This window comes from Rhodnius prolixus, unplaced genomic scaffold, assembly GCF_049639745.1.
Source record: "Rhodnius prolixus isolate KJV_2025 unplaced genomic scaffold, Rpr scaffold_2, whole genome shotgun sequence".
Classification (NCBI taxonomy): domain Eukaryota; kingdom Metazoa; phylum Arthropoda; class Insecta; order Hemiptera; family Reduviidae; genus Rhodnius; species Rhodnius prolixus.
The window spans coordinates 6,137,392-6,161,077 of NW_027411592.1; the positions used below are offsets into that span (position 1 = coordinate 6,137,392).

The following is a 23,686-nucleotide window of genomic DNA, read 5'->3' on the forward strand; positions in this document are numbered from 1 at the left end:
AGTCGGCCTTCCTAACAATTAATTAAATAAACGCAAGTTCTGGGATTTAAAATATTTACCAGACAATTAATTTAACAAAAAATTATAAAACCACCAAAAAGATATGATGTAAGAGTTTCATATTTGTAGTACAGAACTTTCTTCTGCAGTAGTTCAATTGTTGAGCCCTGAGTACTGGAGTTAGTGGATGTCAACCAAGTGTTGCAAGTTAGCATAACTGCAAAATGTTGCTACACCAGTTACATATTCAACGTGACAGACATATTATTTATGTCAAACTTACTTTGTAGTCACTAACTTTTATATGACAATTTACAGGATGTGGCAATAAAACTCTAGCGTAGTTGATTGGCCATGCGTTGTTAGTTTCCAACTAATATATTCACGAATTCTAACTAAAAGCAAATTACTTCTAATTTATCTAGAAGAACATAACTGCAGTTAATGAAATTTGCTAATTTAAAGAATTATTAGAAAATATGCTGGTACTTTTTTTAATGCATTATTACTTACCTAAATAGTTTTAAAACAATATTTTTTTCAATATAAGAAAGTGATTCTTCTACATCTTTGTAAGATCATCCAACTGCTAATTATTAATTTTACAATTACTAGTAGTCCATGAGGAATAGGAAGGTACCAAACTAAACAGACAAAAACCGTGATATGCTGTTTACGATATAAATTCTTGTGAATCTGCGAAATGAAAAATTTAAAAACTTATTTGGAGGACCAGATCTTAAACACCTGGTGGCCGATTCAAGATGTGGATCTCTTCTTTGTGACCATCTGTCAACTGAAAATCCGCAAAAGCCGTCTACGCTTCGTTTCAACAAATGGCGCAGTCACCCTAAGCTTTCCAATTGACAATTTTTCTTCAAACTCTGCAATTTTTGCTAACAAATGTGCAAACCAAGCCAACAAAGCAACTAGGTAACATTTCTAATGATCCAAGACTTAATACATAGTAAAGGAGGGGAGTTTTTTTTTTTCCAAAGAGGTAACTTGAGGACTTCGTTGCCCAAGAAGTGAGAGGTTATTGCCAACCACATATTGACTGTTTATACATTCGTGTTTTAGTTAACCGGATCAAACAGAGAAATGAGATTTACGACAATACAGTCATACTTTTATTTACACTTACATTAAAACGCTGTTAAATTAACTACTACCAGAAATTATCTTAATGCAAATCATTAAGTTCCATTATTGTTATTAGTTGTTAATATCACAAAATAATCTGCCACAATTACGTTACTATAATTTCGCCGCTACTGCACAATACTCTGCGGCAACTATTTAGTTAGAACACGACCTTGGTAATACGCCAAAAATAAAGGGCTCTTAGCTACTATATACCCTCTATTCAAAGCAACATGTTCTGATCGTACTTACTGAAGACATCCTACTGAGGCCACTTCCTTCTTGCACCCCCACATGATGTGGCTAAAAATAAGGACTGTTTGGTTGTGGTTATCATAATCTCTGGTCGCCAGGTTTGTCTATCCTCCAATACTTCACACTTCTGTCGACAGAACACGCCAAAATTTTTTCACTCATTATGTTAGTAATTACATTAACGATTTGATGAAAGAAATAGGTTGTGGAGAAGTATTGGCGGCATAAAGGTGTTTTAATTGCTGATAATAGTGAAACATGACTGCATTTGATTAACTCTCTAAGCGAATATTCCTGAAAATGGGGCTTCGTTGTCAATTTAGAAAAGCCCAAAATCTTGATTTTGAAGGATAGTGGGACATTTCGTTTTTACTTAATGTAGGCCAAATGTAATTACGAAAAATTGAAAGAAATGAACGAAAAAGAATTGGTGCTTTTAAAAAATCAGAATCGTATTAAAGTAATAAAAACTTGTTATTTATAGAAAATCAAAATATTAATAAACAAGTAAAAAATAATTGGAAAATAATTATAGCTTATCTTCTCTAAAATATTAGAGTAACCATCACTACTAATAAACTAATAAATAAATACTAATCTGCAATAAATACTCCTTAATTTGTCAACACAACAGAAATATTAAAGGAAAACATTCAAGCAATAATTATTTATAGAACAAAGTTCAAAGGAGTTCATTTCAAAGAATCTTCTACAGCGTTGCTTCAATTTTTTAAATTAAATGTTTACTGAAATCATTACTGGTTCCAAGGAACAGTGCTGAAAATGCCAAGGAGATTGGAACTGTCGCTTTACCATCATTTACAAAGGACATGAAGGTACCTGCAGAGAAACTATAACTTCCTGGATAAGCTTCTTCTTTACATTGCTCTCCTTGTGCCGAGGGTAGGCAATCCCCTTTGTTGTAAAATTTTCTTAGTGGCCATTAGACTAGTTAAGTGGTCTGTACAACTGCTGCACATTTCAGCGACGAATGTTTTTGATTCGGCTACATGTTCAGAAGTTCTGGAACACTCAAGTCTCTTATGAGGTTTCCCAAGTATAAAGTTTTTTTTTTTTAATGTCATTTCTTCACATTCCTTCCATTTGCAAAAATACTTCGAAAGTTCATATCTTGTAAGCCTCAATATGCCGACAGAGAACGTTTTGGAGAGTCCTAGATTCTACTTTATAAAAAGGAATTTTTGCTTTATGTCATCGAAGAATTCCGTCTCTCTATGCCAGTTTGCAAAGTACTCACACTGAACGTTGCTGGAGCTGCTTTTATTGCTAACTTTGTTAGCAGTGAACTAAGACAGTGAAAATAATAAAAGGTTCAATGTGGATTAAAAACTTCCAACCATTACCAAGCGATCCCGCTCTTTACCCGCAATATTGTAAAACAATCAGAGCACATAATTCCATCTTCCATTCTTTGTGTACGTTTGGCGCTCATACAGCCGGAGTTTTTCTTTTCATAACTTTTGCAGCGATTTTCTTGAAACGATCCTTTCCTTTCTTATTTTAATCCTTCTCTGAGCTTAGAATCTTTTTTTCTAAGCAAGAACTTTATGCAAAATCCAACTTTCTATCTCTACAAGCAACATTCCGTCCACCAAGTTACTTTAAATACAATTTTTGGTACTATTTATTACATTGAAGTTCCTTCCATTATGCAGGCTTCAGTATATTTCCAGTAGTGTTTTGTTTGATATCAATTTCTACTAGAATGGTCCTCATTGATGAACAAACTCAAATATCTAAAATGTTAACTACTTGATTTATTTCATCAGCAATTAGGACGAGATCCATTTTAGACTAGATGAACTCAATCTTATACTCAATAGTAATATCTCAAAACTTGAGCTGAAATCGCCTTATCAACTACAATCAGAAAACGGTTTTGATGCAGATTAATGTAATCACCGTCTACATTAATCTGATTGTTCTATTGCAGCATTTTATGCCAAATATTATCTCCGATCGCATACATAAACATAATTTTTTTATAACAATGAACAACAGACATTGTCAAATATAAATTGGTAAAAAAGAAATAGATACCTGCATTTCGAGAAGGTCAGCTTTAGGAAATCAATCTAGATTGGTTGCTTTCGAGGAAAGGATTTTATTATGTATGTACAAAAACAGTTGCGTGGGAGGAACCTTGAGGTTTAGCAGAAACTCATCATGATTGACCATGATAAGCAACATCATCGATTTAAACGCAGATTTCTCATCAGAATTATAGTGAAGACGAAGACGTATGCTGTAAATAAAGAGAAAGAAGGAATGATCGGAAAGAGAGGAAAAAGAAGACGCTGGTTTTTCTTTTCATTCCCAGTTGAATGCCTAAAGCTTTGAATAAAATGGAACATTGCTAAAAAGGTTTTTCTTTCATCGATATCAACACAAGGAAATCTCCACAACCAAGCATTGTGTTATCTGTTTACCTTTCTTCGCTAATATTTTAATCCATTTATTTATATCTTACCATTTTTTTTTTTAATTTCTGCAAAAAGTAGTAGTTTAAATTGATTGTTAATGTTTACTAAAACAAAAACGGAACACCCTACTTTGCTGTGGTATGGTCATTACCGAGCCTCTTTAGCAGAACTGCTGTAGGAAAATGCAGAAGCACCATGTTTCCTCTTCTGGATTTCTTAACCTTTTTGCGGCAGTTAAGTAACTAAAATTTAGTAGGAACTTCTCTGGGACGATAGACCATATCTGACTGATTCAGGCGAGCACCAGAACAACGTTGGAGATTGCTTGAGGAATTCTGGACTTGCGAACACTCGAGACCTTTAGGAGATAAAGAAACATTTTCTCTAATCACTTATTTATGGGGATAGGGCTTATTATCCAAGTATAAACTTGTTCTTAACTTACCGGAATAAACTCATAGGATTGTGGGAAAGCATACCAAAGTTCGGCCTGCTGACTAGCAATGACTTGGAATCATCTTGCTGTACACGGGAATAAGTAGTTTCCTATTGAAGGCATTCTTTTATAAATTTTATTTTTTATAAATGTATTTTCTGCAAACTGCCTAATCTAGTGGAGTAAGTACCATAAATGAATATTTTTTCCTCAGATTAGGCTGCAAACTGATAAACGCGAGATGAAACTTTAATTATCTTACAACATTATCCATCAGCACATTTTTCGCTGTTAAAGACATTAGAATATAGATGAGACTTTGTTTGTCCATCCAGAGAAAAACATAAAAGAGATACACAATGATTGACACTCTAAGAAGCAGTATTAACAACTTCCTCACTCTAATCTCCATAATAAAGGAAGGAAAGTTGAACCTTCCTTAGTAGATGAGTGTGCAGAAATTTGCTAAACTAGCTCTGGCAAAAATACTAAAATGATGACAACAATATCAAGCTATAATTTCTATTTGCAGGATATAAAGCCGGTGCGAGGTGACTGGTCCAGACGGTGTGCATCATTGCGCGGTCGAGCTACACCTCCCTCAAGTTCCACACCCACACCAACTGCTCCAAAAAAGACAAACTGGGAAGTGATTGAACATTTTACAGGCAGCTCTGGTCCAGGACAGACTCCACATCGCCTGCGATCAGCCAGTCTAATCGCAGTTAGTACCCTACTTTTCGCTTTTTTGTAATTGTATTTTTTGCAAAGAGGCCAGGCGGACCATAATATTGGCATAATAGTTCTGGGAAGAATAGTTCCCCGGTGAATACATGCCACTTGATGTCACGTCGTAGGTCACGGAAAAGGTAGTGGCACCTGCAGCGATTCAACTGAGATTCTGGAGCAGGGTTTCTGGTTTACCAGTTTTTTATTAAACAATTTTAGCAAATTAAAAATATTTGACTTTTTGAAAGTTGCAATTTCTTACAAATTCTAGTTGATCTGCATTAGGACTTAACTAGGTACTTAAAATGTAGTTTAGTAAAATCATGGGGAGAGTTTTGGATTGGAGGAGTTTATTTTATAAGTTCGACCGACTGTTTTGAAAATCCGACTGTGCAAGTCCTCAATCAAATTTCAGTTTAAATATCTAATGGATGTTGATGTTCCAAAATGGAATCAAACATCCCCGATACTTCTCCTGAACTTGAAACAAGGAAGGTTTGGAAACCTCTTCAATAACGTTGTTAGAGGAGGAATACTCTCCGACTAGAATTTCTCAGATACCTCAAAGCGTTCTTAAACTGCAAATAATTGTCAATGAACATTCAATTCACTGGTATGAAGGTACATTCATAAAAGAGATATTTACGATTTCCCCAGTTCGGCGGCCCTGCTAGAAGCTGTATCGTTTCCTTTAGTCTGCAGAGTTTAGCTATTTGGATGGCTCTTATCGACGTCCCTTGTCAAGTCTTCGCTACTGATTTCGAATCACCGATATCTGGATAGCTAAGGACCGTCCAATAGGCCATCTACAGAGGCACAAATTTTGGTAACACGCATCTTACAAGCTATCCATAACACTATTGTCTCGGGAATAGAGGTAATGACTTTGGGAGGTACATGATTCCCGAAATTACTCACTCTTTATTGTACTTTTAACAGTTTTTCATAATTAATCTCTATTTTTTGTTGCATATTTCAGAGTCACAATGCTGACTCAATCTTGGAAGAAGACGAAGATGCGGCAACCGATGGTGGCGGTCAAGACTCAATGCTATTGGCTGACAGTGAAGGAGGTGGCACCAGAGTTGTTCTGGTCAGAAAGAGAACTTGGTCTAAGGTGATTCGGAGAGTACTGGTGCCGCACAGATTTAAAAATGTACAGGTCAGTTTAGAAATGAATTAAATACAAGGTGTGAGAAGGCTTTTGAAGACGAATTGGAGTTGTTCTTGAAGTATTTAAATCAGACCAATGTTTTGTTCATCTTTAGAGAAGTATTGGTTACTTTATTATTTGAGCAAATGAGAAGTGGTGGCGAACAGCACTGCACCAACCACCAAGCGTTTAGATTTTATTCATATTCCTTTCTCATTTTAATCTACTATTATCACGTATGCCTTCGTGGCATTCATAAAAGGTTGCTGAAATCCCTTTTACTTCTTCTCTTCCAGAACACTTTGCGCTGAGTAGGTCTTCAGACTTCTTCCTCATGTGTGTCTATCTCTTAGTCAGAGTTGTGTTTGCACTAACTTTTTTCCACTTCTCAACGTCCAAGTCTAGATACACTAAATGAGGAAATGATATGAAAAAAGCGATCCAGTGATTTTCAACATTATCCTTTCTTGTAAGGAAGTTTCTATTAAAAGTTAGAGCAGCGCCTCACTGAAGCAGATGTGTACTAGGCACTTTCTCAAATACTGACTAGCTAATGAATCAGTAGCCCAGTCTAAGACTTATGTCGTCACCTCCTACATTCACTAAATGCACGCGAAAACTGAAAACATAGTTGATGTGGAAACTATTTGGGTTTTGGTACCCATTGGTAAACTCTGGCTCAACACCATTGGCACTCATTTCTAAATTCTAGGCGATTTATACATTGTATGCCCTGACTACAAAGCAGGCCACACTAACGGAACAGCTCAAGAAATGTGCAAAATTTCAATACTTTTTAGAAAGATAAGAAAATGGAATAAAGTAGCATGGCAAAAACATCCTTCATGAAAATTCATACTGTCAGAATATCAGAAAAAGAAGTGTCCATTAAAATATGTATATGTTCTTTTTATACATATCTTTTGTATATTTTTGTATATATATGTTCTTTATATTATATATTTGCATTTAAAAGTAATTGATTTGAAAGAAACTGATTTAAAAAAAAGAAAAAACTATGTATTCAACTAACAAATAAATAAATCTGCCAATTTTTTACCAATCTCTTGGCAATTTCAGGAGTGAAGTGAATTTAGTAGTCTTCTGGGATGTAGAGAGACAAGTTATAAACTTCATCCACGATTCTGGATAACGGTTCTCTTAAGTTTCTACAAACCACAAACTCACCACTTTATATACTATTATGTAGGGAACAGGGCAGAGGTAAAGCTAAGATGTAAACTTCACCTAATACACAACTCATGTTTCCTCTCGAGAGTGAATAAACATCTCTTTTCTTTAAAAAAAAATGCATAACTCGTATGATATTATAAAATAATTTAAGAACATTAAAACCTTTATTTTCTAATAATTGAATTATTACGGTAGATATGTTCAATTTAAACTTTAAGCAACTTTTAGCTTTAGACATGTGAATCTCAAAGTTTAAGGAAATAAAAGCAGCCAATGTATAACGCACACAATTTTCTCAACTGTGATTAGTAAAATTGTTACTTGCAAATGTTAGCTCAGCATCGTAGTTGACCTTAACCCTTAAGCAGAAAAGTTTGCAGTTAATTAAACATTCACATAACTCACAGAAATAGTTTGTGTTTAATGAACCCACAGGTTCACACTCTATCGCATTAATACATACATTATTCTCTCTACGTGATCACAATTAACATCTAACCGACGCCCACATTCTATGCAATACAAACTCTACACCCTACGGAGTCATAGTAGATCTTTTACCCAGTGAAAGTAGATAAATTGTGAATTATGAGTACAAGGCAAAGAAAATATATTTTTGAGAGTAAATAACAGCCCACATTCAACTCTGTTTACATCGACACTTTACATGACGTTTTATCAGAATAGGTACAATGAGAATGTTATTCAGTTCTGTAAGTTACAAAAAAAAAAACAAATTTATGATCAACCTCGCTCCTGACGTCTAGCTGAAACCATTCTCCAATGTTTACAGATTCATGTTGAAGGTAGATGAAGACAATAACATGTTGCCAGAAATTGTTTATTTGATATACTTCTTTCCATATAGTAATTTTCTTAAATAAAGCATAATTTAAATAAATAAAAATGACATTTAATATTTGTATCTGGCAGACGGCTGTAGCCATGCCGAATATACTTGTTTTTTAAAATGATGTAGTTACTTTTTTAAATAAAGTATTATTATTATTATGTTATTAATTGTAATTTTTGTTTACTTATTTTCTTTTTATAAGTTATGTTTTAATCAATACTGTTGTCATGGGATAGTTAGTATTAATTTTGTCCTGACTCTAAAACAAAACAATGTGTAGAACTGCTCTCTTCAGCACAGAGTACATATGAGTACGGTATTAGATAAATAAATCTGTATATTCCATACAAAATGTGAATAGGTACTACCTGAGTACCTAGTAGTATCAAGATGTGTACCTACTGGAATTAATCGAATTACATGAATAGCATCTCAATTTACTAATGTGTTGGTCGAGAACAGCACTCAGCATGTCGGCGTTGCCCCAATACCTCCATGTATGTTTCTCTTCCTACTTAATTTGCAATTCATCTCCAAGTCTGTGTTTACTGCTAATTTATGCATAATAAACACATATTGTAATATCCGTCCAAAATAATCTAAATAACATTTGTTCTAATGATAGACCTGCCATAGAGCTTGAGGCTATCAGCTGAGACAGCTGCTTGAATATTACAGAAGTTTTATTACTTACTCACACTACAGTTGAGTGAAGTACTGTGATCATGAAATATCCGTTTTGTGGTGCTCAGAAAGGTACGGAAAGGTGCTTTTTACTAATTGGTCTCTGTGGTTGTTTATGAGTTAGCCGCCACTAGAGAACGAAAAGTCGCAGTAAATTAAAATTTCATTCAGGTGCAACCGTAAATACCACAATAAGGTGTTGGACAAAATCGGTCGATTGAAAGAACCGCATTGCTAATGAGGTTTTCTAGAAAACTGCTCCAAACTTGGTGACTGTAAGTTTTTTTTTTCCATGGAAATTCGGTTAAGGGCACCTCCAGATCAGGGGATGGTTATGGTATTTTTTAAAGCTCCAGTTTAGTGTATTGTACTCACTTGCCCAATCAATCCAACGGGGAACTAAATTGCTAAATTTGAAGACTGGCCGGAAGTGCCACCTAATGAATACATGTTTCTACATTTTGAGATTTTCTCGAAAATGACCCCGTAATTTACTTAAAATTTGGTTCATATATTCTGTAGTACTCGTATGTATATCACTTTTATTTGGAACATCATTTTACCAGGAGAATTTGATTGTGGGAGAGGGTTTCTCTCGTCTGGAGTGTTCACACCACATTTTTTTTGTTCTTGTCTTTTGAGACAATGAACTTTTCGGCATTCCACTAAGTCGTTTTTTGATATAGAGTCCAAGGTATCGTAGCTTTTCCAGGCAAGAAACTGCTATCTTATATCTCTACATCCATGCTATCTTTTATTAGCTCGTCTAAAATAAAGAAGTTAAAAATTAATAACTGTTGAATTATCAATTGAACTTTTGTTAAGGTAAAGATTTATTATCCATTGCTTACCACCATACATTGCTTTTGTGGACATATTTATTTGGCTTTTTTGTTTTGTTTTTTAAATAACATGTAGATTGTTGTTTAATTAAATATTTTTGGTTATTCGAAGAAAGTGGAATAACAAAAATTCATTAAAGAGATGTCACATACTAGTTAAAAGTTGAGTAAAGTAACACAATACCGTGAACACATCATCTCTTATGCAGAGGAATCTACAGCATACCGAAAATTACCTTCTAGCTGAGAGATTTGACTTTATCCCTAAAGGAAAGACCTTTATTAATGCAACAAAGGGTCAAGTGAACTTTAGTTACATTTAAATGCTTCAACATTGTAGGAATTATTCCGTCTAATTGAGGATAGTACGCTAGTTAATCCCTCATTAACTACCCAACAATATGTATGCCCTTCTAGTAAAAAACATATTGTTTATTCTGTAAGATGGCCAGAAATGAGGACCACTAGAAACTAACAAAAACTATTCAACTTACAAGCTGAAAAACATTTCTATACATAGAATAGAGGGATATGATACTAGTACTTAATGCTCTTCAAAGTAGTTGGTTCCAGTATCTACATAATACTGTTGTTTACTACATTTCAAGCGCGATCCATGTCAAAAGAAACTTTCTCCTAATAGACTTGTCTCCTTCAAAGCACCATACCCTGGTTATCTTCAGTTTCAAAAAGCAGACTTAAGGTATTTTTCTGGTTAGTGTGGGGCACTTTATTACTGTTCTAATAACTTCGTCAGGATCAACCTTGATGTTTTTTGATAAAAAAAAAAAATCTATTGTTTAGGACGGAGAATTAGTTTAAGCAATTATAAAGGTTGTTTTTATATTGAGAGATTGTGTTTCAGATATTTTGTTTTAAACTTCATAATTTTTTTAAGCTTTGGGTTTAATCTGTAGAATTGGTTTAGAATACTATACACTTCAGTTTGGATATTTATACATACATGTCTCGTATGGGCACACTTTCAGGTTTCATGCTACAACTGAATTTGTAAAAAGTCTGCAAAGAAGTCATCTGTCAATAAGGTGTAGAATACCCCAGCTGTTATGTTGTGCACCTTGAAAAAGCAATACCTAGTTTCTTTGTTGTTAAAAGTAACAACTCCTTAACTTTCGTTAACTTCGTTTAAACTTTTTCTTTTACTTTGGTTTGGGGAAGGAACGCGATCGTGCACAATTTTGGAAATTGAGGTATCACTTATGTTTTTCTTGGCTACTCATATATGTAGCATCTCTTTCATCATTTTAATCTCTGTTAGTGTATAATGTTATTGTTCTACAATTAATGTTGTTGTAATTTAAAGTTTTCTCGTAAATTTAGAATTTTAAAACATGTTTGCTGCTTGCAACGAAATTAAAGTTATTTATAACAAACAATTCTCTTGCATTCTTCCTCTAACAATGCGAAGAAGAAAATTGCATAAAAAAAAAGAAGAAAAAACTAAAGTTCAATAAAGCCGCTTTTCCTTCTCTTCCTTGAAGCACTCTCCCAAAGAGGTGGTCTTCCTCTTTCAATTTTTAGCGGCGGTTCCACCTACCCACCCTGGCCATCTACTTCCAGAAGGCACATTGACCGTACCACATAAGCTTTTTATTCATTACTCGCTCACTACGGTCCCTTTTACTAACGTTTCCTTACTAATATCTACATCATCCTTTCTATTCTTCTCCTTCTGAGACACCTTCTCCTGTAATACATTTTACTGAATATTAAAATGCCAAGACTACGGGCAGTTCAGTTACCTGCTCTGTAATTCAAAAAACATCTAAACAATTAAGAAAAAAAATCCTTTAATAATTTTCCCGTAAAATTGATATATTCCAGGGAACAATAAGAGCCATTCACAAGCGCTTTATGCTCTTGGCCACAACTGCTACGGATTCCTTTGAAGCGACCTCCTTCCTGGTCGTGTAGCGTTCTCAGATGTTTAAAACCTAAATTTCCTACATACGTCATCAACCTCTTACAATTTGCACTCATCGCTAGGATACAGGTGCAGTCAGTTTTCTTAAAATTTATATATATTCACTATTTAAAGAAGTTTTTTATTTTCGCCATCATAGATCGTACAATTAAAAAGGATTTGGCTAATAGATTTATCTTATTAGCCTCCTCCTAAGTTAGATCCAGTCCTGCTGAGCCAGAACTTTCACGAACTTAAACCGTAAATTAAGTATTAACTAAAATTTCTTTGATTTATTTTGGACAAAATCAAGATCTCGAGCCGCCTTTATTGTTTTTAAAAACAACTGATAATCAAATTAAATATATATTTTGCTCCCTCATTTTCAGAAACACATTATTATTTTAAAGAACTAGCATGTTATTTTAATTACTAGCTTTAATAGTTCATTCTTAATTTGAAAAGTTCCAAATTAAAGTTACAAATGAAAGGATTACAGTGCTAGAGACTCAGTAAAAGCTTAAAAGCATTTAAATTACAAACTTCTATAATGAGGACCCAGTTCTGAATACCATAAAGGAGTATAACCCGCACAATGGCATCGTTCAGTTTGGTTTTGGCATCTCTGCCGATTATGCTTATACTACTGATAGCTCCAGCCTCCTCCTAAGTTAGATCCAGTCCTGCTGAGCCAGAACTTTCAAGAACTTAAACCGTAAACAAGCGTCATCCATAACCAAATTGGCTAAAGCTAATTCTGTTCATCTAAGGGCTCCAGAAATTGTTGTTAGTTTCATGGGTATAGTGTTATGTGATAGATGTAATCGTAACAAGTTGTAGAGCAGAAAAAGGGAAAATTCGCTGATATAACACATACTCAGGGCATACTTGGATCACTTTATCACTTTGTAATCCAAAAATTTATTTTAATGTGCAATGAAATACATTTAGGAAGATTTTGTATTTTCCGTGCAAATTTTTAGATTTTGAACATATTGTAATTATTAGGATTTACATCTGGATGAATCTCACAGTATGAAAACGGAAATCAAGTTGTGTTGTAAATATCAACAGATAATAGGTATTTTCAAGGCGAGCACAGTCGCCTTCATCTATGCTGAAATATTCTTTCCAGCCGTAAAATGTAAGTTAGCGGTTTAAAAACAAAATATTATTTTTAAAAAACAAGCTCCCTTTTTTATCATAAGGTTTTTATTTACTTCAACAGAATAAATTGTTTAATTGGCTCATCTCAATTATTTAAATTGCTTCAAGAAACATCTTTTAATCTGCATTTTATAGAATAAAAAAGAACTTAAAATATAAATGCGGAGGAATATAAAAATATAATTCTAACGTTTAGACGAATCGAACGAAAAAGGTGAATTTAACAGAATTAGCAGTAATTATTTACAATATACTGCTGTAGCGATTCGTAAGAGTCATTGCGACAACTCTAGTTAACTAGACATAATCAGTGCTTCATTAACAACCATGGCCTTACCATCCAACATTAACCTGCTCAAAAGCAGTGCCTAAAACCACACGACGCTTCAAGAAATTCATTGTCGGCTAAGTACAATCTCACTCTAGAATGAGCTCTGCAAGCATGAGAATGGATTGGCTCTAGGGTGGAAACCACTCCCCAAAGTCACAGCCAACGAAGCTTCGATTCGATATGAATTTAAGACAGTGAAACAATTCAGAGCCCATGAAGGAGTGTTTCAATCTAACCGAAGATTTTTATTGCCCTCATATCCCATCAGCCCTTGCATCCAGTACTTGGTGCTTGCCGGACTGCGAGGGTTTCACTTTAGAGATTTAGCTATCTAATGTTGGAGTTCCTATCAGTAATCGAGACTTGGATTCCGTTTTAAAACCACTTCGCACAAAAACTAAAGGAACTGTTGTACCTGAAATATATCGTTATAAACACACAGCACCTTCTATTACCGCAATTTGCTAAGTAAACTTTAGTAAAATTCACGCTAAAAAGATAGTTAATATGAGAATAGTACTATACATAAACTGGTACCGTATGTTCACAGCTATCTAAAACTTCATTAAAATTAATATGCTTTAGAAAAGTTCCAACCCAAGAATTGGGCAGAAGTTACTTAATTTTTTAAAACTTTGGCGACGCCTGAAAATAAAAGAAAACTCGAAAAAGCTCTGCGCACTTACTATTAAACTAAGAATTTTGTTAGACAATTCATGCTCATAAGTTTTATAAATTTTGGATATTGCCGCCAACAAATACTTCCAACCACTTCATATCCTCTACATTTGAACCTCTTAGACCAGTTGAATGATCCCAAAAGAATCGCTTTCCTTGAATCATTAAACAGTCCTTCATTATCCGAATTTTTAAACTTGGGTTTATTTTCAAAATTTCTTTCCTGTACCAAAATATTTTTGCTCTTTTCTTTCTGGTTTGCCAGGTGCAGTCTCTATTTGTGTAGAAGCCCGTACCCTTTAGTCCATTGCTACTCCTTAAAATTTGACATACGATATTTCTACTTGCGTACTCCACTTTAATAAGTATGAGGATCCTAAAGTATAGGCCTCCGTATTATGCGACACTTCAACGCCAAGAACCTCTTTACAAAAAGTAGCAACTGTCTCTTTCTCATTTCCTTTTTCTCCTTTCACGCCTTTAAAAATTAAGTTTCTCTGCCTTGTAAAATTTTCTAACGACTCTAATCTTATATCTCTCACCTTAACTTCCTCTTTTAACGCTTCTACTTCCACTTTAAGATTAAAATTTTACTGTTTTATTTCATATATTTCTCATAACTTTCTCTCACTAAAATTATATTTGACTGAATTTTCTATTTTATACGAATAAGTGTGGTTGGTTTCATTGTAGTCAACTTGCAGCTATCAAACACTGAAATAACCCTAATTAATAATATTCTTAACAAAAAATATTGAGTTTAAAAATTATTTCTTGTGTTTAGTCGACCCATGGACTAACGATAGAGTTTTGAAAACCTACTTGGAGTGATCCTAAGAACAAGTCTGCAGATCAAACTCACAGATTAGTAGTGCATAACAGACACGTGCATGAGACTTCAAGATCAAAAGATATAGAGGCTCCGAGACAATAGCTGATTAAATATTTGATGGAACGTCTTTGTAAAATCAATTTACGTTATTCCGACTGAAATCTGTGCCATCAGGACCTGTAATGAGGAAGGCCTCGAAGAGAACAACACCTCATTTTTTCAGTCAGCTAGGCTAAAGATTTCAATAACCTCCTCTCTTACCTATTAGATCCCATTACTTTGAGTGTCTCTAGTTAAAAATTCCTTTTTTTAATGTAGTGTAGGATCAAGCGCAGTTATGTGTCACTGCAGAAGAACTTGTGCAGCATTGCGAAGATGTAGATTGATTCTCCTCCTTCTTCTTCACATAAACGGACAGATTTTGATTTTTATCCATTTTTTGTTCGTTCGGTCCATTTTGCTTAAAAGAGAAATACCAATTAGGAAGCCTTCTTTACGGATTGTTTGATTTAACAGTTCTTCATTGTAATTCCTGTTTTAAAATCATCGCACATAAATTGAGGGAAAGATGTTAACTATTTAGAGAAGTAAGATTCATGTTCTCCCCCTCCAAGGGTTGCTTCATCACGATGGTCAGTCATCAGGAGAGACGTGAAATTGTACAAAATATTAACAAAAATTATACTGTGGCTAATAATAGCCCTAATTTAACCTTACTGGCCCATTGATGGGCATTTGATTGCAGACAGAAATGCTGTATCAGCGATACTTCCTCATGTACAATACAAGGCAGATGACCTCATTACTACTCTTATTACTTATAATCTGTTTGGGATCCCTAACTGCCATCCTGATCGCCAGGCCGTCCACTCTAGTCTTACCACTAGCCATCCTCTCGTTCACCATTTGTATAATACTCTATTCAGGTAAGTATTTTTCTATTCATACAAAATTTAGAAAAGTAGACCGATTATGCAAGGCTTTACTTTGATTAATTTTATTATTTAACAACTAAAGCAATAAGGATAATATGGGATATCTACAACATTCCATGAGTGTAGTTGGATTTAAGGGAACTACTATATCGCAAAATATGTTTTGCTCTAGTAGGGTAAGACTTGGGTGATGACATAGAAAGGAGCGTTAACTATAGAGCAAAGAATTTTAGATCGCAATGACTGGATTCTTTGGATTTTCAGCGTTTGATTGAACCTCTCAGTTCGGTGCTCTGGACCCAATCCGAAATTCTTAAAATTCCCATACAATATACTATAAAACTCTTAAGAAAAATCTTCCACCAAGGATAAAAATATCTTCTTGCTCAAGTGTCAGTGCCATATGGAGATTTCTTCGGCTCCCTTTAGCTGCCTTCTTTGGGCTTAGTACTTTTGTGGCAATAACCGTGATCATAATATTCCAACTTTTTCTTTAGACATTTTGGTTACAGACTTAAAATAAAAGATAAAAACGATATAGAATAGATAATTAGTCAAACTTTTACATTTGCAATTTCATTCGTTCATTGCTACATTTCATAATGTAGCTAAATGACTTTTTATTTTAATTAAAAAAATAACATATCACAAAAATGATAAAATGATATCACAATATCACAAAAATAATCTTACAAAGAAAAAGACAACCGCAATGGATGATCCACGAATTATAAATAGGGGTATCTTTTTATTTGTTTTTTTTTTTTTTTTTTAAATTTTTAGGCGTTTAAATTTTTATTTCTTTAAAAAAATTTTTTAAAACAAACAAGTCTTTAATAATTTATTATCTTTTTAATTAATACAGAACATTGTTTTGTAATTTCCATTAGGTCTAATCTGGTGGTTGGAGAAGTCTGGACGCGGCCGAGTTAACGAAGTCGATCTTGGCTGGGCCTCACTGTTGGTGATAGCCTCCGGACTGACAATACACACAATTATGCGGAGTTCTCAACCTCCATTAGTATTTACATATCTAGGTTATTGTCTACTAGCAGTCAGCCTACAGCAAGCAGTACTTGGCGCAATATTACTGGCACTAACAGCCCTTTATCATTTATTCGGACAACAACAAGCCGTAAGTAGTTACACAGTTTTCTAGATGTTTACAATTATTGTACTTGTAAGAGAGGGCTCGCAAAGAGAAAGGAGTAATAGGAATAAAGATGTAGTCACTAAACTGCGCGGTATGATTGAATTGTACGCCTTTGTTAGATCTACTTGCCCGCCATTACTGTCAAGTGAGATCCTCGGAGCATTTTAAGCGAAGAAGCAACTTACCCAGACACTCTGAGGGAAGTTTTAGGGAGAGAAGGTGGTTCTGGTAGTGACGGTACTAGCTATCTCAATTTATTTTACTCCTGGCATAACATACAGACGGCCCTAAAGTGTAAGTTGTGATTCTGATTAGTTCGCAAGTCGTCCATAGATTCTGGGGAGAATTCGTCTATAACCAAACAATAGTTGCCTCAGATAGTGAGCCGAGAAAGGCAAATTCCCTTTCTAAGCAGATCAATTGTTATTTGAATCTAGGAGTTCTTAAGAATTGTATTTCAATCGATTGACTGCTTCATATTCTCTGACTAGAATGGAATTAAAATTAAAACTATCCGGTTAATAAACAGGTTTAAGCAGTATTTGTGCTCTGGCTTTTCGGGAACTGAAACATGCACTTATAAAAACAAAAATTGAACAAAGAGACTTCAGATTACCATAATGGTGGAGCTAGGCAATAATTGGTGACGATCTGAAAACATGAAAGTAACTAACTAGCTCTTCGTGAAGTGGAAGGTGGTCAGATGGTGGACGACTTAACGGAATGTGGTCGATCATATGAAAATGATCATGGAACGGAGGAAATAAACGGTAAAATTGTTTGTCCAGTAGAAGGGCTGTTTTCAATAAAAACAACAATGTGCGCAAGTGAAGGTTATAGTTTAAATTGATAAAATATCTTATCTAATATTGTTTCATTTTTCTAATTCTGTTTAATATACATTTTTCAGTTGTAGAAAGAAATGTGACTACTAAAATCTGTTAATATATTATTTTCTTAAATGTTATTTCTTTAGTTATTTGTTATTTTTCTTTCATAGTTAATAATTTATTCAACATTCTCCAAACTACAATTTAAACAGTCTTGGAATAGCAAGTTATAGGCCTGACAAAGATGAGCACATAATGTTCCTGTAATGCAATTTGTCCAGAGTGCATCCATGCCATGCGAAACTAGAACACCTAATCGCTGGTAACAGATTTAGTAGACAATTCGATTGACATTAACGAGTTGACAATCCACGGCTGTTCATATACTGGCTGACCACGTTAATTGGTGGAAGTCAATCATATTTGTCAATGGGAGAATGAATTAATAATTGGTACGCTCCAAATTCAGACAAGCAGCCAACGTTCCTTTAAAGCAGTCATACTTCTGCGAGAAGCCATGTTGAGGTAGTGCTATTATTTAATTTGTTACATTAATAGATCGTCAGAGTCAAGTTAACAATATAACTTCCGTGCCAGGTAATTTTCAAATGTCGGCTGACATCAACACCTTGTAATCTTCTGAAAAGTGGAAAATGGCCCTCAAAACGTTATCTTTCTATTCATAGCTTTTGGCAAAAGTCAAAATGAAGCCCTACGGTATATTTAATGTTTTTATTATTAAAACTGAAATAACACAAAGCATTTAGGAGCGCGTTCATTTCTTCGTTCACGATTCATGAAGGTCCCAAAATGTCGGGAATTTTCAGATCCTACAGCAAAGCTATTACTCCCAAGCAGTTTGCTTCTGACTTGACCCTTCAGGGTAAACAGCGCTATTTAAGGGTACTCACCTAAATACTGACGCTAATCTCTTAGTCTACAATGCCGGTACATATTTAATGGCTCTTCGTTTCACAGGCAGTGCGTTGTGCTCTCAAAAACTCAATGCTTCTTCCTTTGAAAACTTCTGACCACCTCAGCATTACTTTGTAGTGAACCTTTCTTTTAATTATTCTTAAAAAAAGTGTTAAATTAATATTACAGCCATAAAATTCAATTTTAAACTAAAAATATACTTTAAATAAAAAAAAAATTCTTTCTAACCAAGTTCCCCTAGGAAAGTCAGCCCGTTATATAAGAATAAATAAGTATTTAAGCATATAAGAGTATAAAAGTATATGTATAAGAGTAACTTTATATTGCTAACACCTTCATTTTTTCATTATTAATATTGTGATGGATTCCAAAAAATAATATTGTGATGAAGTTTCTCAGTGCTGCCTGCAATGGAAGCTCTATTAAATTCTGTACTACACTTTGTGGAGATGTGATGCATGTTAATATGAAATCTCTGGTGCCGCTGTAATTTTATTCATAACGAATTCAGTCCAACATGTTAATTTATTCATACTTTTTGTGTGATTTGATTTCGTTCAAATTACGAAGGAAAAATAATGTAATTGACAGATAATTTATTATTTAAGTTAATAATTTATATAAACAAGCTTGCTAAATAAATATTCAATTAAATATATTAAAACTTAATCAAAATATTGATACGTTAAAAGTTAAACACTAAATTTATGTAACTTGTATTTTCAAATGGAGTCAATTTTCCTCTGTCAGTTATACGTCATGAAATCTACGTAATTTATCGATTTAAAGTGGACCATAACAGATTGCTTTGGCTCCTTTTCCTGTCCAAGCCAACTTCCCTTTCTGCTTTCACAGCTTATCTCAATGTTCATGCTTAGATAAATTAACAGTTTACAGCTTGTGATGATATTATTTGACTAAAATGTGAAAAATGAAAATAATACTATTTATAAAAAAAAAAAGTGATTAATTTTGAAGTTCAGATTAATAAAAGTTAGGGGCAGCTTTAATTTCAAAAATGTTGAACTTTCCTAGTAATATCAAGCAACAAGAATTCATTTTCCATCCATTAGCCACCAGAAAAAAGACACCAAGTGTGTCTAGTTGCGGAAGAGGTGGTAATCATAACGGCAGTAACCTGAATTAAAGAAAATTAAGAGCCCGATGTAGCTCCTAAGTGGAGGAGTACTCTTTTCGAAATCCGATGAGGGTTGTCTTCCGACCAAAAAATAAGCGCTGTAAGTGACACATTGTACGAAGTGGATATACGACGATCTTCTAAATCCGCCAATTGCAGAATCATTTTTGTTTCAATCTTTTTTTCGTTGGAAGATACAGCTGGCGAATCAGAGTTCAATCCATCATTGTTCGTTGGGTTTTCGAAATAAAGTATCTTTTAATCGCAATAGTAATTTGTTTAGTAAAATGAAAACTTATTTTCAAAGGTTTCATAGAGTCGGTGCGGGCTTGCTAGAACATCAGGTGATGTAGAATGCACCGTAGCAGCTTCCAATTTCATGCTGACTGCGTTATGTTATTTTTTTCGGTCACGCCTAATTCACCTATTTGGCGGAGAAAGGTCCGGTTTCTTTGAGAGACTGATGAATTAGTGGATGGACTTTTCAGACTCAGTTCGCCTTCAGGCCCTCAGATGCTGCGGCCAAAACAGTATTGATGTATTGGGTGTAGAAGATCTAGTAAGATAAATCAATCTCTCCTTCCCGCAGGATCCAAAGGCTCTCGAACTATGGTCTTTAAATGTCCAAGACCAACTTTAGCAAATGACAGCACAAAGGAAATGAAACCGTTTCTTCTTCGTCATGCGCAGTTTGCATAAGCACTATAAAAAAGTTTTCTAGCTCACTACGCCCTGTAAAGAATTAGTTACAGAAGCGGCCAGATACCGGCGAGATCTCGTGACATTTGCAAGATCCTTGCGAAAAAGTGAGGTTTATCTTTTTAAACCTTGAAGGTCCAAAAAAAAGTTATTCTCTTTTAGTAAAGGTATTTGAGAATACAGGGCCTAAAGATGATTTTAATGAGAAGCCACAAAGTCAGCAAGGGCTTGGTTCAGTAGAGATTCGCAGCAAGTTGCTATTACCTTGATCAACAGAGAAACAATTGGACCAGTCCAGACTTGAATGATGTACGATGGCACTGAGTAACTGCCTATTCTGCTCATCTCTCCGAAGGTCACTTGTGGTGTGTTTGACACTATCTTTGTCAGGGATTTCCCAGCTTTTAGATGCTGAACTACTCCCAAACCCAACACTAGCCTATATTATTGGTCATAAAATATGGTGAATGTAATCTACAACGAATTTTTGAGTATGTACGTATTTCAAATATGTAAAGATGAAAAAGAACTAATTCTGAAAATCCCTACGTTTTTCTCGAAGTCTGTTTGACCCAAGTTGTTGTGAAAAAATTGTATGTACAAACGAGTATGTGCCATATATTTTAAAGAAAATTCTTAAATTTTGTCTTTAATTGAAGAAAATAAAAAAATTGTCAAACTTGGGTGTTTATCAGCATCACTATTACTTTTTTGAGAAGTTCTTGACGACCACCCCCTGCCCTACCGGAACAGTTTTAATAAATAACAGTGTAACCTTAAACTTAAGGTACCCATGAATCTATCAGCAGGATTTCCAACAAAATTCCTGGTTGTAATGCAATATTTGGTGGGTGTAGTTCCTTACAATATTAATATAATTAATTATCTATCATTAATTATTCTCATTACTGAATATTTCACCAAAAGAGTCTCGTGAGGCTTGGAAGAGTAATCAATTACTGCCAATTCCACACTATACATTCATACTTCGAAGACGAACATAATACATTACCAATAGTCCCTATATTTTTGCTAAGAGCGAGTAAACATTGATTAAAAAATCTGATTATGAAGAATCGTTTCTGTCTTTAAATTCGTTAGCTGTGGCATGAAAGGTGAGTGATACGTAGCAGATTTTGTTTTGCCTTCCTGCCAGTTGTCTCAACAGGAGGTTGTCGGAAGTAAATCAGTTGACGTTAATTGGACTGTCGCTCAGTTTGAAGGTACTCCAGCCGTTCTGTGACTTATTGACTAGCAAGCTGTAGTAAAAATATTTGAACTGACCTTGGCCTTGATGCGCTAAAATACTAAAATGATTATTCAAATAAAATCATAATTGCTTTTTACATTTGAAAAGTAGGATTCTTCAAAAATTTATTTTTATCAAAATGTCAGACGTATAAGATCAAGAAAGAAATAATTATAGTAGCTGTCACAATGTGAAAAGCAAGACATAGTTATACTTCCTAAACTGGCCGCGTATTAGAAATGAATATGGCATTTTACAAGAGAGAAATAACATCCTAAGTATCTAAAATAATATATTTCTGGTAGAATAAGCCTTTTTTCCGGTTCTAAACCAGTTGTCTTATGGAAATATGTTTCCTACTCGAATAATTTTGTGCGATGTAGCCAATTCGCAGGAGAAACAGAAAATTATTATAACTAAATGTTAGATTAAATGATAACATAACTCTTGAAATATTTTATCGATAGCTGGTTAAACATTCCACCTAACTTTGTTAAAATTCATTTCGGTAGTTCAGCCAGTATGTTCTCACAGTTAAAATGACGAGAAATGATGGCACGAATTATTTTATTTTATAAATGTATTTTTTAAATTTCATTTTAGGTTCACATTAGATTTTACTTAAGGTAAAGTACCAGGCAGAACTTAAACATGAAATTGAAACCATAGGTAGCAACCTAAAATTTCTAAAACTATGCGTTATTGAAATTAAATGTAGAATTATAGAAGCAGACAGTTGTATTTTGGCCCTTCAAAAATTCTTAAAAAGTACCCTCTAGAAAAGCAATATGTTAACCATTTTAAGACTTACATTAAGATATGCATGCCATCGAGACATGGGATATCTCATAAAAGAATGCGAGAAAGTTAAATGCTTGGGAAAGATAAATCTTACTAAAAATCTTGGGCCCTATAAGGAAACAAAAAAAGGAAAATTAATGAATTTGTTTCTGAACCAAGCTCAGGAACTAATAGGCTAGGTAACAAGAGGAAGAATTTAATGCTTAGATATCAGAAAGAATAGAAGTTTTTAGAATAAGAGAAGAAGAGTTCCCTAGAAAATGTGGAGGGGTCACAAGTATCAGGCTGGATGACGAGGATGAGGACCTAAAAACCATGGAATAAGAAGTTATAAAAAGTTTGCCTTAGATGGATTGGAATGAGAGAGAAGTACGCCATGTTTATCGACATTGGCCAAATTCCATTAGAGGAAGTTACTAGCGCTCCTTCTCGGATCTAGTCGCTATGTTCTAGCCAACTAACCGCAAACATTTGCAGAAAGCACACAGTCTGTAGAGGATAGCTTAAGGTTAGATTTGAGCTCAGCGAACCAACAGGATACATTGCCAAACATTACACGTACACATTCTACGCACAAACTCTGACATTTTCGAAAAGCTAAATGTAGTTATCTTTAGGTCGAAATAAATTTTATTTGTAGCAAATTCTTAACAATCTTCAGACTAAATTGACCCGTTTCAACTATTGTATCAAGCAAAGAAGTAATCTCAAAAATCAATACAAGACTGTGCACCTTTTTGATACTCAACCGAGTTGCGAAATTCCCTTTGCAACAAATTGCTTCAGAGACTCTGACACTCTGAGATTAGCTCTAAATTTTAAGAGGACTCGCAGTTCAGCTGAAAATGATCTAGTAATACGAAATGGTTGTATGGCGGGCGTGTTGGCTAACTGAGTCGAAGACAGGCTAATGTACAGCTACAGTGTCTTAGAGAAGACGTACTTGCTCTTCTAGGCTCTCTTCTGGAAGTGTAAGCAGACTATCTGATTATCTTAGAAAATGGCGATTCTGACCTTAGAGCTTTTACTTAAGTTTGCGCTTAAAGCAGTATTCTGTCAGTGATTATATTATGACCCCGACAGACTCTTGGCTTAATGTGCGAGAAGAATCTTCATTAGCGGCACCAAACGGTTTTCGATTGTTGGGATGAGATTTAACCTTTTCACTGTGGATCTCCCGAATTCTTCAGGGATTTCGAACCTGCGGGTGTTTAACACAACCCTTTAATTGACATTCCTTACTCTCAAATGTAGTGAAGCAGTTTTCACGTGTAAAATTT

General features: G+C 34.5%; 1 protein-coding gene across 1 annotated transcript in view; it reads left to right on the top strand.

Annotated features, from left to right (window-relative positions):
- LOC141448774 (adenylate cyclase type 5-like) overlaps positions 1-23,686 on the top strand; it is a 206,349-nt gene that overhangs the window by 115,671 nt on the left and 66,992 nt on the right. Inside the window, exons 3-6 of the mRNA XM_074117378.1 lie at positions 4,811-5,002; positions 5,987-6,169; positions 15,411-15,591; positions 16,491-16,735. Coding sequence (XP_073973479.1) covers positions 4,811-5,002; positions 5,987-6,169; positions 15,411-15,591; positions 16,491-16,735 — 801 coding nt within the window. The remainder of the gene's footprint in view (positions 1-4,810; positions 5,003-5,986; positions 6,170-15,410; positions 15,592-16,490; positions 16,736-23,686) is intronic.